The sequence below is a fragment of the Balaenoptera musculus genome, chromosome 10 (assembly GCF_009873245.2).
Source record: "Balaenoptera musculus isolate JJ_BM4_2016_0621 chromosome 10, mBalMus1.pri.v3, whole genome shotgun sequence".
Classification (NCBI taxonomy): domain Eukaryota; kingdom Metazoa; phylum Chordata; class Mammalia; order Artiodactyla; family Balaenopteridae; genus Balaenoptera; species Balaenoptera musculus.
The window spans coordinates 63,524,791-63,542,060 of NC_045794.1; the positions used below are offsets into that span (position 1 = coordinate 63,524,791).

The following is a 17,270-nucleotide window of genomic DNA, read 5'->3' on the forward strand; positions in this document are numbered from 1 at the left end:
TCTTCTATCATATCACATATTATAGTCTGCCTTGTAATAAATGTATTAATATGTCCATATGAGCCATTCATGAAATTAAAGTCTTAACTTATTTATTTCCTTGCATTTAGATTATATTACATCAGTAAGTGCCTATAACATTTGAAAAATTAGTAACATTTTATTTTTGTGAAGTTTTTGAACAGTTTCCGTTTTTTCTTCTATCATAATCTGTTATTGGAGGGACACCTCTACTTTATGTAGATCGCCAACCTTATGGCTCATAATCTGCTCCTCAATTCTGTATTATAATTTCTATGTAATAACTGCATTTACTTCCTCTATTCTCTTATATAAATGCATTTCAAGAGGCTGAAATGGGATATGACAGTTCAAATAAAATAGCTTAGGCATTTGCAATTGTTTCATAAAATGATGCCAAAATATTGTCACATACAGTATCTCACATGACAAATTTAATAAAGTCTTCTCAGAGAAACACACATTTTTATAGTAAGATTCTGGTATAAATCAATCCAGGTGGCTTCCTTTTACAAGGACAGGCAGATTATTTTCAATATGATAGAACCAGGGGCAAGAGAGTAAAAACTCAAACTGATTTGCAAACAGGAGCTTCCTCAGTAGTCATCCAGGAAGGGAGTTTTGCTGTGTCACAAGTGACTAGTCCCGGGTTTTGAAAAAAGAGTGAGTCATCCCCCTTTGAAACAAGAGATAAGTGGGGGAAAGAGCTGTTTAAAAATTATTTTACAACTATTTCCTTTGGAGCTATGACTCCTTAAGCTGGAATGTGATCCAGAATAACTTCCCTTTGAATCCAACATTTGTCTTAAGCATTTTTATTGCCTCTCTTTTCCCTCGTCCCATCTCACTTCTTCCCTCCCTCTGTTCAACAGATTTACACGGACTGGGCCAACCACTACCTGGCAAAATCGGGCCACAAGCGGCTGATCAAGGATTTGCAGCAAGACATTGCAGATGGAGTACTGCTAGCAGAAATCATCCAGATCATTGGTAAGATCTGCCCTCTGAGAAAAGCCATGAAAGTTTCTGCGCCCACGCACTTCGGTAACATACAATTTAATTTGGATGCTTAGGAACTTGGTCCACGTGTCTCTGAGATTAATGCAGCTCTCCCCGTGATTTAATTAAAATGTTTATGTGAGAATGTTTGAAAAAGGCAGTTTGGCCATGCTTTTAAATGGCTAGAACTGTATCTTTACATACACTGAATTGTCAGAAATGAACGCTTCATTAAACCATATGTCTCCCATGTGTGCATTTCGTTAGCTGGAGCAACTCATACACTCTGAGATTCCTTGAAACTATATCCTGATCCAGCAGGGACAATTGTGAAAGGTTTCATGCCAGCAGTCATTTGGCACAAGCTAAGGAATTAGCAGCAACTTCCTTCTCACTCACTTTTTTTTTTTATTTGCCTGATTTGTGCATAGGGACCTGACGGCTGCTAACAAGAGTGTCTTCTTGTACACGGCTTAGGAGACAGAGTGAATGTAGCACCAGCATTGTGCTTGGTGGTTTTTTTTTTTTTCTTTTTTTCTTAGTCTCCTTTTTTTGTGTTTCACTTCATGGCTTAAGCATGTCATTCTTTTTTTCTCTCTTTTATTTTATTTCTTGGCTTTAGCAAATGAAAAAGTTGAAGATATCAATGGATGTCCTAGGAGTCAATCTCAGATGGTAAGAATCATGTTTATTCTAAATAGATTGCTTGTCTTCACTTCCAGAGTTAACTGCATTTATAAATGGACTAGAAGTTTCTTTTGCATGTCTCTCTCCTTGTTTAAGAAACCATTTGATCATATTCTATCATATATATTTCTTTGGGTGCAATTTAGGAAGAAGTGATAACAACGATACGGTTTAATATGTATGACTCCTGAAGAACCAATCTCCAGGTGTTTGATCAGATTCTTGACCTTTTTTTTTTTGTTCTGTTCTGATGTCTGAATAATTTAACACTGGTCTTGGTGGCAATAAATCCCATTTCCAGTTTTAAGTGGAGCCTTTTTGTCTGAACAACTGGTTTGAAGAACAGAAGTTGCCATGTGCATTTTAAAAATATACAAATAGTATTTTCTTCGCTCATAACAAAGTCCAATGTAAACACATGGACTCTTCAACACTTTTGGAAATAACTCTAAGGGCAGGCTGCTGGAATTTTGCTGAGCAGGGACTGACTAGGAGATATGATTCATAGCCTTTTCCAGAAAGTTGTCGATCTAGAGGTCTGTCTGTCCCCCAGCCCTCTCTTATTTTTACCACTTGGTAAAGCCTAGAGTTTTATAATAAAATAATAGATTAATAAACTGCTGAGATAAAAACCCACCCCTTTCTTAATTAAATAGCCACAACTTAATTTTATAGGACAACATGAAACCAAAATGCCTTAACTGAAGTTATGTCAGCAGATATAATCAGGAATGACAGCCAAAATCCACAAGATGAGGTTTCCTCCAAAACTCTTTTTAGCATAGAATAGGCATTTAAAATAAAAATGAGTACTTAATTGACAGAAACTGGAAGAATGAAAAAAATGATGAACTGCTTTGACCTGCTGACCTGCTTTATTTAATGTCAGAAAACTGAAATCCAAAATAATAAAAAGAATTTATTTTTAAAGAGTGATTAACTAGCACGTCTGTGTGTGTGTGTGTGTGTGTGTTTAAGCACTCCTCTAAGGACCAACTACAGTGTCATGAACTCTGTGTCGCTCTTGTGAAAAAAATCACTCTAAAGAAAGATTCTCTGTAAAACATTTCAGTTTTAAGGAAACTTCCTGATCTAATTACTCTGGGCACAAAGACTACTCTATTAAAATTAATTATAGTTATTTCCTGCAGTTTTACTGGAAGTAGTTATAATACCTTTAGGCCCTGCTATAATAAAAGCTGCACGATGATGGGAAAGACATGTAACTTCTCTGAGCCTCAGATTTCTCATCTGTAAAATGAACCCTAATTATGATATGATAATAACATATAATTATGGACATTCTTTACTACCTAAACTGATATGGAAATGCAGAATAGTATTGCTATAAACTTTATAAAGAGCACATTCATGAATTAATACCTGTTAAAAGATTTTTAAGGCTTTATATTAAAAAGCTCTATAGTCCCTGAATATCATATGTTATTTCTCAAACCCAACACTGTTGGTTTTACTTTCATTATTTCAACCATAAAGAGATGTTGGATACTAAAACTCTTATGTTCTCTGCTGTCATTCCAATTTGATTCTGATTACAGTTCAATAAATAGCCAAGCTATTACTTTATGACAGATAATAAACAAATAAACCTTCAAAACTCATAACTATAGATAGAGATGCAGTCCTTAGATATTTATCTGAAACATCTGTGCCTAAGATTCTACAAATCTGAAAATATTCTCATGAGTATAAGACTCTCTTAATTTTATTACTTCCTGCTCCTTATTAGCCCCCAAATGTCATGCAACATCTAGTATACATGTTATGTTGATATTTCTGCTTCTGATTTAAAAAAAAAAAAAAAAACAGAAAAACCAAAACCTGAGAAATGCAAATGTTATAAAATAGGTGATTTTTTTTTTCCAGCCAAAAAGTTTTAGTCAGAATTACACTGAATTTTGAGTAACAATGACTTGTAACCTCATTTTTTTTGATGTGGTTGAATTTCTAACCTGAAATTGGCATGCCTTCAATAAGGTGATTCAGAAGAATACATATGACACAAATGTAGCTTTTTTGGCTGAATTATTTTTGCCTCTGTTCTTAAGAATTGGCGTCGGTACTATGTTATTAATGAATAAAAATTCCAGATTTTAACTGAGACAAGAGAGTAGAAGAAAGAGAATTATGATAGCATGACTAGGCTTATAAATTTCATACATCTTTTCCAAACAGGATGTTGCCTGTTTCTTTATTGTGTAACAACCGAGCAGTGCCGTGTTAGTAGCAGTGAGCACTGTCCTTACTCATAGAACTACTTGGCCAATGCTTTTTATATATCTGATTTTTCATGGCCTTTGGTTGGCGTTCATGTTTAACAAAAGGTAAGGTAAAACTAGGTCTGCTACTGTTTCTAGTTACAAATTGTCTTTTTTTTTTTCTTTTTTAATTTCAAACTTGGTAACCTTTATTGGATTATTTTCAGCCTTTAGTAATAGAAGTTCTCTCATGGTATGAATGTATGGTATATTGATGAATAACAGCCAGCTATTCATATTTAGACAATATTAACTGAGTACATAAGGCACCAGGTGTAGGGACACTTGAGGATCAGAGGAGCAAATATTCAAATAAATAATAGCAACAATGTTAATAGGGAAGAACAAAAGGAATGTGAAGGAAGTGAGCTTGGTGTGTTCCAGAAGCAGAAGACCACTGTGGTTTGAGCACAGTGAGAGGTGATTGGAGGGGACGACGGAAGCATGATTATGTAGGACCAAAGGAAGGAGTTTGTATGTTATTCTAAGTTGATTGAGGAGCCTTTGGAGGACTTTTAAAGCTGGGCTGTGTTGTGATCTGATGTAAATATTAAAAATGATCACCCCAGGTGCCTTCTGGGCATTGTAGAATACTTAACTGTCGGCCTTCAGTTGGGTATGGGAGATGAAAAATATAGGGACTATGCAATGGTCCCCGATTTTTTGGCCCGAATGAGTAAATAGTTACCATTAAACCAGATGATTATTATGGAGGGAGAAAACAGGCTAAAAGGTGAAGAGGGGAAGAGGACAAATTCAGATTTTGACAAGTAGAATTTGATGTATCCATTGGAACGTCAAGTAGGATGTTATTGGAGGCAATTAGGCATGTGATTCTAAAGGCCAGAAGTAAGGTATTGGTTAGAATATACCTACTGCATAGGTAATGGTTGAAGCCGTGGCCAAGTATGAGATCTCTAGGAGATCTGTGTAAAGTCAGAAAGGAAGAAAGCTCAGGTTCTCACACTGAGGAATACCAACATATATGTGATAAGCAGAGGTGAAGGAGTCAGAAAAGGGTGAAAAGAGTGGTGAGAAAGTGAGCCCATCGCTGAGAGAGTGGATCAACAGATATGGATTGTTAATCCTTAGGGTAGCTATGGTAGCTTAAGCTGTAATACATACTTGGACTAACCCAGTGGGACAGGGCAAAGTAAGATGAGGAAAATGTGGCAGATGCTGTCAAATGCTACCTAGTCAATGGGTTGGTATACCAGAAGGCAGAAGAGTTAGTTTTGGTAATTAGACAGGCATTAATGACCTTCATGTAAACATCTTCTGTAGGGTGATCATGTGTTCAAGAATAGCTGAGAGGTGCAGATATCCACTGAGTCTTGAATGATCTTTCCAGGACTTTCCTATTGAAGGATGCATAAAAAATATATAGTTTGAGAGGAAGTCAAGGTGAGGGAAGTTTTTGCAAGGGCAGAAGTCGGCAGAGAAGGAGGAAGCAATAGGGAGAGGGGAGGATCCAGGGGAATGGGGAGACAAGTGACCATGCCAGATCCTCAGGGATGTGGCAGAGGAGGAATTTGAAGTCTGTGTGGAATATTTAATGTTGGAAAACAATGGGGATACACTTTCCTTTCATAAGGGGATATGATTGCTTGAAGATGTGGTATTTGTTAGTGGATTACGTAGAAATGGAAGGAATTCAAATCAATATGATAATGACTTAAGATTATTAGATAATATTAATGTGCTCTTTTCCATGTCGTTCTCTAATGGTTATGTTATAATATAAAGAAAAAACATTGATTATAGTATTTTATAGCAGATAAAGAAAATTCAACCAAAATTCTTTCAAATATCATTGGCTAAAGGGCACATATTTAAGAAAAATATGAACTTGTCTTTATTAGCAGGATTATTGAGAGGTTTTGATTCATGTTTATTCCAAGTTTCAACTGCTATCTATTGCTATCTTTCCTTAATAAGTTTGAGACCAAACTCATCCTGAAAAAAACAGAACTAAGTTTGTAGGAGCTTATTCAACACTATATTTAACCTCATCCAAAGATGAAGTTACTAATATGGATGGCACCTGTTAAGTAATTTCTAGGTGGGTGGTATCAGGATTCAAAATATATGCTGCATGCCACAACTCTGGTGAGATTACATGAGGAAATAAATTAGCCAACTATAAATACCAGGAACGTCCAGAATGCCCAGCAGATTAAAAATAGCAGAAAAAAAATGCCCAACATGTATTTGAAATGCAGAGGCACAAGTGCAAGGTTCTTAGACAAAAATGTAAGACACGTAGAGGAAAAGTTGTTTTGAAAACAAAACTTCCTTTATTTTAAAATAGATCATTAGAGCTCTTGGCCAGTTAGCTCAGTTGGTTAGAGTGGGGTGCTAATAAACTAGGCCATGATATTTAATAATCTTCATAAATGCATGGAGGTGTTAGGAAATTTGATCATGTGAAATAGTTGCAAACCAAGAATTAGATGGTGGGGTAGAGGTGAGGGTGTGGTTCCCAGCCTGTCCTTCCTCTTCGCTGCTTCCTCCCTTCACCTCACTCTAATAGCTCGACTGGTTTTTTCAGCCACAACATTCTCCCTTCTTTTCTATCATATCATATTGTTTGAAATTTGCTGAGATGCTGATTTTTGGAAAACTTGTGCCTCTTACCCTTTTCTATTCCTAGGAGATGAAAAATTAGGTTTTAGTCTTCCCTTAATTCTCTGATTCCATGTCCCACAGGGTTATGGCTGCCACAATAATTACCATCATGGATTTCACAGGCATCTTTATTCCATTTCTATAGTTTACAGCAATCCAGACAGTGAAACTATTCTTGATAGAAAAAGTATCCTGTTCTTTTATCACTATGCTGTCCTTTTAAGTTTTAATTCTTTCAGCCACTGCTTGTTATTGCTGCCCTTTTAAAGGATCTATTTAGGTAAGATAAGAAGATGAGGCTCCTAACCAAATAGGGAAGAGCTAAAATATTGGAATGCTCTAAAGGTTTAATAAAATCTTATAAATGGCACACTGCAGGATTCTAGCACTATGACTCAGAGGCGTGGAATATTGCTAAGTTAGTCCATTCACATGATCCCCTGCCATTTTGAAACTGTTCATCTTCTGGAATGTCTAGAAAAAGATAGCTTAATGAAGACAAATGCTTTCCTACAAATAGAGCTCTGATCTCTAAAGAAATACTAACTGAAAATCTCTACTTTGTAGTTTCCTTAATGATTCATTATTTTTATTTAGGCTCACACTTCAGAAGAATAGGCATAAACTACAAGTATTAGGAAATTTATATTAAATGATTAGAATATCACCCTGATGATTTTTAAAACTGAGTTTGTCTCTCAAAGTTGCTCTGTATACTTGTAAATTTTGAATGAAGTAATTGAAATAACATGGGAGTGCTGAAAGTGTGTCATGTTGAAAGGACAGTGGTCACTGGAATTCTAATTCTGATTAGATGATCCAGGAAAAAGAATTCAGTAAATGCTCAGAGTTTTCACTCATTTCTGCAATGAGGAAATTAGACTGATTAAAGTCTGTTAGAACTCCGACTTGCTAGATTGATTTAACGAAACACCAAAGACCACGGTTTCTGTTCAATATTTCATCTTATAGATATACCTGGGTTTTCAATCTTTATAGCTTTTTAAAACTACATTCATAGTAAAGTAAGAAAGACATTTCTTAGAATATATTACGTCTAATTTACAACAAAAAACAATATTTTTATGGAAGTTATCTGGTCTGGCATTCAGAAATTAAATAAATGCTGAAGATACAAGAATGCTTTTCTACATTAATTTTATATTATAGAATAAGTAGTGTAAATGTTTTTCTTATGAGTATCAGTATTTAAATTGGTTTGTGCTGTTAGTAGGACAAATAGAAATTGAAGTTAAGTAACTCCCTTTGGGTTGGACACCAGATTCCACGTACAGATTTTTTCCTTCTTTCTGGAGACAAGATATAAAATATTTCTGGTTTTGCAGGTAGTTATTAAGCTTTATTCTATACATAAAAAATTGCAAATGTGCTTAATATTTCTACTATATATTTAAATACCAACCATTTTCTTAAACATTTAGAATGTTCTTTATCCTGATAGTTTTGACTTAAAATGCTGTAAGTTGTTTCCCACTGATAAGCCACTATCTGAGTAAACACAAAATACCATCATACCTTGTATTAGAAAACATATTTTGTAGCAATCCTTTCGTAATTTTAGTTTTATTACCCTCACTAATCTAGTTTTTTTTTTTAAAGAATTTACTGCTCCATCTTTTTCAACCCCCTTCTTGAAATTAATAGAAAATTAACTGAGAAATTTAATACTCAGTACTAAAAAATATGAAATAAGAACAGTTTTTAAAATCCTAGTTCGGAAAACAATACACTAAGATATGAAGCCATTTTAAATATGACCTATGACATTCTTAGCTTAAAAACCTATGGTGATTAAACAATGTTTTTAAAAAATACTTCCATAGGACAGAAAAAGGAAATGAAATGGGGGAATCTTGTTCACTTGATCTCAGTATAATCATTTGGGAAGTATATCTTTGATAAGATAAATTATTTGAAAATCAGTAGATGTACCCAATCTACTTGCTTTATGATATTATATTTAAATGATTTTAATATGAATTAAATTAAACTGACCTGTGTGGATAGCCACAGACAAAATTCATGACGTGTCTGGTTACACTTTGAAAAATTGTATTGCCTGTTTGATTTGTATTAGCCATGTTTCAAACATTAAAAAATATTATGAAATCATATCATAGAAGCATCAAATTTCAGAGATGGACCTGAGAGTTCAGCCATATCAGTATCACTTATTGATTCATCTGCAGGTTGAATGTCAACCATCTTTATCCAGTGCTGTACTAGATGCTTTGCTTGCATTTTTCATTGAGTCATCATAGCAAACCTACAAAAGAACTTGTCTCAATGAGGCTGCCTGTGTCCCTATTTAGTAAGTGGAAGAATCAGTGTTTGGTCTCATGTCTATTTGAGTCTAGGCCAAATTGCTTTAAAACTTATTAACAAATGCATTTAAAAAAATACGGCCTGGGACTCAAGTCTTGAGATTTTGATCTCTTCCTCTTCTTCCCCCTCCCCCTCCTTCTCCTTCTTCCCCACCTCCCCTTCTTCTTTAAAGTTTGGATCCCTCCCCTCCTTACCCTCCCTCCAAACTTGCAATATAATTGAGCATTTTTCTTTAATATTATGCTTGTTTCTTCCATCTATGGCAGGAATAAAAGCTTTGGTTAGGTTGGGAGAGGGTGTGGGCATATGAGATAATGATTTATAAATTTTGTGGTGAAATTATGCATTTGGAAAATAATTAATTGTTATATGTAACTTTAGCCCTATATCTAAACAGATATTATTTGTTTAGAATGGTTTTATAACTTCATAGTAAAAGAGTAAGATTCCTTATTTTGTTTTGTTCTCTGAAACAAACCGAGAAGCAGGAATTATTAAAAACCTACAGAGTATATTTTCAGGTCAATGAGTACTGACATAGTATTTTATAATTTTATATTTATAACACTTTATATTGGCAATTATAGACTATAATGAAGATTTAATATCATCTATAATTGGCAACTAATATTAAATGATGTTCATTATTGTCTAATCACCAAGTCAGTTAAAGCAGAATATAGAATTTTAAACAAAAAATTTTTATCTGATAAAATTCTAATAAAATTTCCATATCTGTACCCTTATCTATCTATCTGTCTATCTATCTATCTATCTAGTCACATACACACTTCTGTTATATATGTGTTTATATAAAGCATTCCTAGTATGAAAATTTATGCATACACACATGTACACACAGACATAGATACACATATGCCTAGTATGGAGCTAAGCTCTTCATAAACATCTGTAATCCTCTCATAATATATTGTGTGGGAACTGCTTTCATTCTCATTTCACAGATAAGGAAGCTGAGGCTTCAGGAGAGTAAAAACTTTATTTCTAACAGTGCGTAAATTGCATAACTGTGATTCAAACTCAGATTTATTTGACTGCAAAACTTTAAATTATTATACTATAGTGCTTAATTAATGAACTGACTCCTTGTAGCTAACCCCAGACCAACTAAACACAAAAACAAACTGAAGAGCTAAACAAAATTTCTATCTCCTACCTCTCCCTATCCCACAACACAAACTAACTTGAGATAGGAGAGGAAAACATGGGACATAGCATTCGATGACATGAAATACCTAGTTAAACTGTGCCTTTCACCTCCCCTCCCCACAGACTTCACAAATCAAACCTCAGAGGGCAAGGCCTAGAACTCTGCATGCTTACAGATCCCAGCTGACCCTTAGGCTTGCTGAAGTTTTGGGATCTACTGCTCTGCTGCATTGGTTTCCTGTGACTGCTATAACAAATTATCACAGATGTGGTGGCTTCAAACAGTAGAACTTAAATCTCTCACTGTTCTGGATGCCAGAAGTCTGCAATCAGTATCACAGGGCCAAAATCAAGGCTTCAGCAGTCCTGTGCTCCCTCCGGAGGCTGTAGAGGGAATCCATTCCTTGCCCATTCCAGCTTCTGGTGGCTGCCAGCATTCCTTGGCTTGTGGCCACTTCAGTCATTCTGTATGTTCATCTACCAGGAGATAAAAATGCATTGGTTAGTTGTGAAATAATTTGGAATCATTTAAACCTTATGAACTTAGAATATGTATGGAACAAATAGATTTTGCATATTCTTTCTGTCCTTCCTTTCACACTACACAATTTCATCCTTACATTCAACCACATATTTATGGAGCACCTATCTTGTGCCAGGCCTGTATCCTAACTGCCTGTCAATCATGTAGAGAGCTTGAGTCAGAAGCTGGAAATGGCTCAGTCAGAATGTCTAAATTACAGTGGTAGGAAGCATAATGTGGCAGAAATGGTGATTTCATTGGAGACTGACAGGTTTGAGTTTGAATTCTGGCTCTGCTATTTATTAATTGTGTAAACTTGTACAAAGTATGTCATTTCTAAGCCTCTACTGAATGGTCAAAATAATATCAAATTTACCAGAGTCTACGGTAAAGATGAAAAAAGGGGTTTGCATTTGGAGTAAATAACCTCCATGCTTAAAACTGTGTATGAACTCCCTTCCTGTGCTGGGTTGTTAAGTGGTGGAGGAAAAAGTGGCTTTCAAGCCATTTCCCGTGCTTCTCTTCTTGACCTGTAGTACCCAGTTCCACACAGTGTGGCCTGTTCACCTAGTGTGTTATGAAGTTAATATTTTACAAATGACATATTAAAATTAAATACACTAAAATAGACTTTTTAAAAATTATAGTGCATTGCAGATAGTATGGGTAGAAATTGACTTGTGAAACTTTTATTAATTTCTATCTATAAACCTATGTATATACTGTGTGGTCATATAAAATAGAGATCTTCAGTGCAACACTGACCATTTCTTTCTTTCGCATCAAACACACCATTAGCGCCCTGAGCTTCACTATCAAGCTCAGGCCCTTAGCAAGACATGGAAGATGTTCCACATCTAGCCCTGTTTATCTCTATGGCCTTGTCTTCTGCCGCTAGATTTTCCAGATCTCAAGATACTTGTTCCTGGAGACCTTCTGCCTGATCTCTCCTCCAACATAGTTTCTTGAAACCTACTGAAGGCCGCCAGCCTTTGGAGGGTCCTGTTTTTGCAATGATAAACAAAGACGTTGTGGAGAAATATTTAAGTGGGGTTCAACTCTTAATATCCCTGGCTATTCTGAATTCCCCAGTCCCTTAACTAACGGTGTTTCTCAACCCTGACCAGTTCACATATTGCTCCTTCTTTGGGTTCACTTCACCCCACATCCTGTTATTTGGTTAAGCCTTCCTAACCTTTCAGGGACTAGCTCAGGCTTCCCTTGAAGCAGAAAAGAAAATGTGGGAGTTAATGATACAGGCTCTGTTTTTGACATATTCTCTCTGTGTAACCTTGAGCATCTCAGTTTAATTCTCTGATCAACACTTTTATCATTGGAAAAATGCTATAATTATGGCAACTTCAGAAGAAGGTATCTTTGTAACCATGACAGAGGAGTCTTAGTTACTAATAACTTTCTCCTTTCCTAGTCCCTTTACCTCTGATCGTGAATAGACTGTTCTGCATGCTTCTTTAGGAGTCTGTGTTTCTCTGGTTATAACATTCATCACATTACATTGGAATTATCTCTCCTGTGAGACTACATATATTTTTAAGGGCTTGGACATGTCTCAATGAATAAATAATCGTTATGTGAGTGAATGAAAGCAAACATCTTAAGAATTTTTAACCAATGCAAAAACACTGTTGCATTTTACTTTAATTCTCCAAACATTTATATTTAAAAGAGTTATATTAAAATCTGGCTAAAATCTATATAATTATTTGAATTTTATGATAGGATGGGATTTTGCTCAAACTGAGCCATCTGATCTATTTATTTTTGGTTGAAATCAAATGTAATTAATTTCGATAATGATACTAGCAGTGTATGTTTATCATGAAAAATAGGAAGAATCGTTAATTAAAAATAGCACAAGTCACAAAAGAACTTACCATTGGAGAGAATGAAAAGTTACGTTTGCTTTATATTCTTCTACACATTCTCTGTGTATGATTCACAGCAGCAGTACCTCAGACATGCCCTAACCAGGATGCATTGCATCTGTAGAGAGAACTCAGTCTTTGAAATATTACGCCTACTACCTAGTTTACAATTATTTAACTTTTTATATTGCAGTGGTTTTAGGATCCCAGGGGGCATCAGAGCCTTTTCAGTTCCAGGCCAAATTCAGCTCTGTAAACATAATTGCAGAAAGGAAAGGCTGGCATGGTCTGTTTTCAGGCATCCTTTTGAGCAGTTGTGTGTTGCTCTAAGCTGCTCTGTTGGGCATGGCTGCTTCCGCTTCTGAGGCCTGTCTAACCTTCTCAGAATCAGACTTATCCTGTGCATCCGAATGACACTTCTTCTCTGAAGCTTTCACCAGATCCGTAGTGAAAATTGATAAATCCATTCTCTTCACTGCCTTATAGTGTTCTCTATAATTCTTTTTTGGACTATTACGCCTTGTGTTATGGTGATTTATGAATCTTTTTTCGTCTCTTCAGCTATTTTACAAGCTCACACAGCTCACAAAGGCAAAGACCTTATAGTCATTTTTACATCCTTTAACCATCTAGTAGAGCTGTTTGCCCGTAATAAACAGTCAATAGTGGCTGAATGAATTGATTACTTGTTGTTAAGTGTTGATGCCATGGTTAAAATTTAATCACAAACTGATCTCAAATTGATACTAATCATACTCCGAATGTAATTTCCATTAAATATCCGTAAGTAAAAATGAAAGAAACCTATGAATAGGCAAGGCATAATTTTGTTAATATTGTGAAAGATGCCTCCAATTACATCTTCCAAAACAGATTATCCTAGTTTTGTAGTAAAAATACTAAAAGGCTGGGTGGCATCAAACGTGCCACTTAAAGTTCATGAGTTCAATAATTGGGAGATTGGGATTGACATATATACACTATACACTAATATGTATAAAACAGATAACGAATGAGAACCTGTGGTATAGCACAGGGAACTCCACTTCCCTGTACAGTAGAAACTAACACAACATTGTAAAACAACTACACCCCAATAAAAATAAATAAAGTGAGTCTCTTGTAGACAGTGGGGGAAAAAAAGTTGTGCTAATTAAAAACACTACTCTTTTTTTGGACTACTTCATTCAACACTGAAATGAATAAGTCCAAATATATGCAATACACACTCTGTGTTTAATATGTTGAGAACACATATTGACCCTCAGGTTTAAAAAAAATTTGAAAGCATACATACACTGATGACTGTCTAGAGTTTTCATAAGTGAAGATAATGAAAACTCTTGTTTTCCTCATTTGAAATCCAATTTGTGATTTAACAATTAGCCATGTTCATATTGAGCAAGTTCATAAGGGCCAAGATAAATGTACAATTATGAAATCAGACAAAGAAACTCCTGAAAAATGACTCCCATTCTTTGTGGGAATAGTGGAAAATATTGGAAAGAAATCAATGCTCTTTAGAATATACAAGAATAGTGGCTATATCTTGAAATTTCTATCTGTAGCACCGAGTACAATTCCAGGCATAAAGTAAGTTTAATAAATGATGAATGGAGACCTTTCAAGATGGCAGAGGAGTAAGACATGGAAATCACCTTCTTCCCCACAAATACATCAAAAATACATCTACATGTGGAACAACTCCTACAGAACACCTACTGAATGCTGGCAGAAGACCTCAGACTTCCCAAAAGGCAAGAAACTCCCCACGTACCTGGGTAGGGCAAAAGAAAAAACAGAGACAAAAGAATTGGGATGGGACCTGCACCTCTAAGAGGGAGCTGTGAAGGAGGAAAAGTTTCCACACACTAGGAAGCCCCTTCGCTGGCGAAGACAGGGGGTGGGCAGGGGGGAAGATTTGGAGCCACGGAGGAGAGCGCAGCCACAGGAGTGCGGAGGGCAAAGCGGAGAGATTCCCGCACAGAGGCTCGGCGCCGAGCAGCACTCACCAGCCTGAGAGGCTTGTCTGCTCACCCGCCGGGGCGGGCGGGGCTGGGAGCTGAGGCTTGGGCTTTGGAGGTCGGATCCCAGGGAGAGGACTGGGGTTGGCGGCGTGAACACAGCCTGAAGGGGGCTAGTGCACCAGAGCTAGCCGGGAGGGAGTCCGGAAAAAAGTCTGGACCTGCCTAAGAGGCAAGAGACCATTGTTTCGGGGTGTGCAAGGAGAGGGGATTCCTTCCCTGTCTGCCCACAGAAGGCAGAGCGCTGCCTAAATGAGCTCCAGAGACGGGCGCGAGCCACGGCTATCAGCGCAGACACCAGAGACGGGCATGAGACGCTAAGGCTGCTGCAGCCACCAAGAATCTTGTGTGCAAGCACAGGTCACTATCCAAACACCCCCGGGAGCCTGTGCAGCCCGCCACTGCCAGGGTGCCATGATCCAAGGACAACTTCTCTGGGAGGACGCACGGCGCACCTCAGGCTGCTGCAACGTCACGCCGGCCTCTGCCGCGGCAGGCTCGCCCCGCATCTGTACCCCTCCCTCCCCCCGGCCTGAGTGAGCCAGAGCCCCCGAATCAGCCGCTGATTTGACCCCCTCCTGTCTGGGTGGGAACAGATGCCTGATGGCAACCTACACGCAGAGGTGGGGTCAAAACCAAAGCTGAACCCCAGGAGCTGTGCGAACAAAGAAGAGAAAGGGAAATTTCTCCCAGCAGCCTCAGGAGCAACAGATTAAATCCCCACAAGCAACTTGATGTACCCTGCATCTGTGGAATACCTGAATAGACAACGAATCATCCCAAAATTGGGGTGGTGGACTTTGGGAGCAACTGTAGACTTGGGGTTTGCTGTCTGTGACTGACTTGTTTTTGATTCTTATGTTTACCTTAGTATAGTTTTTAGCACTTGTTATCATTGGTGGATTTGTTTATTGGTTTGGTTGCTCTCTTCTTATTTTATTTATTTATGTATTTATGTATGTATGTATTTATTTAAGTATTTTTTATTTTAATTATTTTATTTATTTATTTTTTTATTATTTTCTTTCTTTCTTTTTTTCTCCCTTTTCTTCTGAGCCGTGTGGCTGACAGGGTCTTGGTGCTCCAGCCTGATGTCAGGCCTGAGCCTCTGAGGTGGGAGAGCCGAGTTCAGGACACTGGACCACCAGAGACCTCCTGGCCCCACGTAATATCAGTTGATGAGAGCTCTCCCAGTGACCTCCATCTCAACGCTAAGACCCAGCTCCACCCAATGGCCAGCAAGCTCCAGTGCTAGACCCCCCATGCCAAACAACTAGCAAGACAGGAACACAACCCCACCCATTAGCAGAGAGGCTCCCTAAAATCATACCAAGTTCACAGATACCCCAAAACACTCAACCAGATGTGGCCCTGCCCACCAGAAAGACAAGATCCAGCCCCACCCACCACAACACGGAAATCAGTCCCCTCCACCAGGAAGCCTACACAAGCCATTGAACCAACCTTACCCACTGGGGGCAGACACCAAAAAAAAAAAATGGGAACTAAGAACCTGCAGCCTGTGAAAAGGAGACACCAAACACAGTAATTTGAGAAAAATGGGAAGACAGAGAAATATGCAGCAGATGAAGGAGCAAGGTAAAAACCCACCAGACCAAACAAATGAGAGGAAATAGGCAGTCTACCTGAAAAAGAATTCAGAGTAATGATAGGAAAGATGATCCAAAATCTTGGAAATAGAATGGAGAAAATACAAGAAATGTTTAACAAGGACCTAGAAGAACTAAAGAGCAAACAAACAATGATGAACAACACAATAAATGAAATTTAAAATTCTCTAGAAGGAGTGAATAGCAGAATAACTGATGCAGAAGAACGGATAAGTGACCTGGAAGATAAAATAGTGGAAATAACTACCACAGAGCAGAATGAAGAAAAAAGAATTGAGGACAGTCTCAGAGACCTCTGGGACAACATTAAACACACCAACATTTGAATTTTAGGGATCCCAGAAGAAGAGAAAAAGAAAGGGTCTGGAAAATATTTGAAGAGATTATAGTTGAAAACTTCTGTAACATGGGAAAGGAAATAGTCAATTAAGTCCGGGAAGTGCAGAGAGTCCCATACAGGATAAATCCAAGGAGAAACACACCAAGACACATATTAATCAAACTATCAAAAATTAAATACAAAGAAAAAATATTAAAAGCAGCAAGGGAAAGGCAACAAATAACATACAAGGGACTCTCCATAAGGTTAACAGCTGATCTTTCAGCAGAAACTCTGCAAGCCAGAAAGGAGTGGCAGGATATATTTAAAGTGATGAAGGAGAAAAACCTACAACCAAGATTACTCTACCCAGCAAGGATCTCATTCAGATTCAACAGAGAAATTAAAAACTTTACAGGCAAGCAAAAGTTAAGAGAATTCAGCACCACCAAACCAGCTTTACAAAAAGTGCTAAAGGAACTTCTCTAGGCAGGAAACACAAGACAAGGAAAAGACCTACAAAAACGAACCCAAAACAATTAAGAAAATGGTAATAGGAACATACATATTGATAACTACCTTAAATGTAAATGGATTAAATGCTCCAACCAAAAGACATAGACTGGCTGAATGGATACAAAAACAAGACCCGTATATATGCTGTCTACAAGAGACCCACTTCAGAACTAGGGACACATACAGACTGAAAGTGAGGGGATGGAAAAAGATATTCCCTGCAAACGGAAATCAAAAGAAA

The 17,270-nt window shown here is 37.2% G+C and overlaps 1 protein-coding gene across 4 annotated transcripts in view; it reads left to right on the forward strand.

Annotated features, from left to right (window-relative positions):
• Positions 1-17,270, forward strand: part of NAV3 (neuron navigator 3) — an 845,054-nt gene that overhangs the window by 592,706 nt on the left and 235,078 nt on the right. For all 4 annotated transcript variants that reach the window (XM_036866523.1, XM_036866525.1, XM_036866526.1 and 1 more), the window contains exons 3-4: positions 894-1,011; positions 1,643-1,695. In XM_036866523.1, the coding sequence (XP_036722418.1) occupies positions 894-1,011; positions 1,643-1,695 (171 nt within the window). The remainder of the gene's footprint in view (positions 1-893; positions 1,012-1,642; positions 1,696-17,270) is intronic.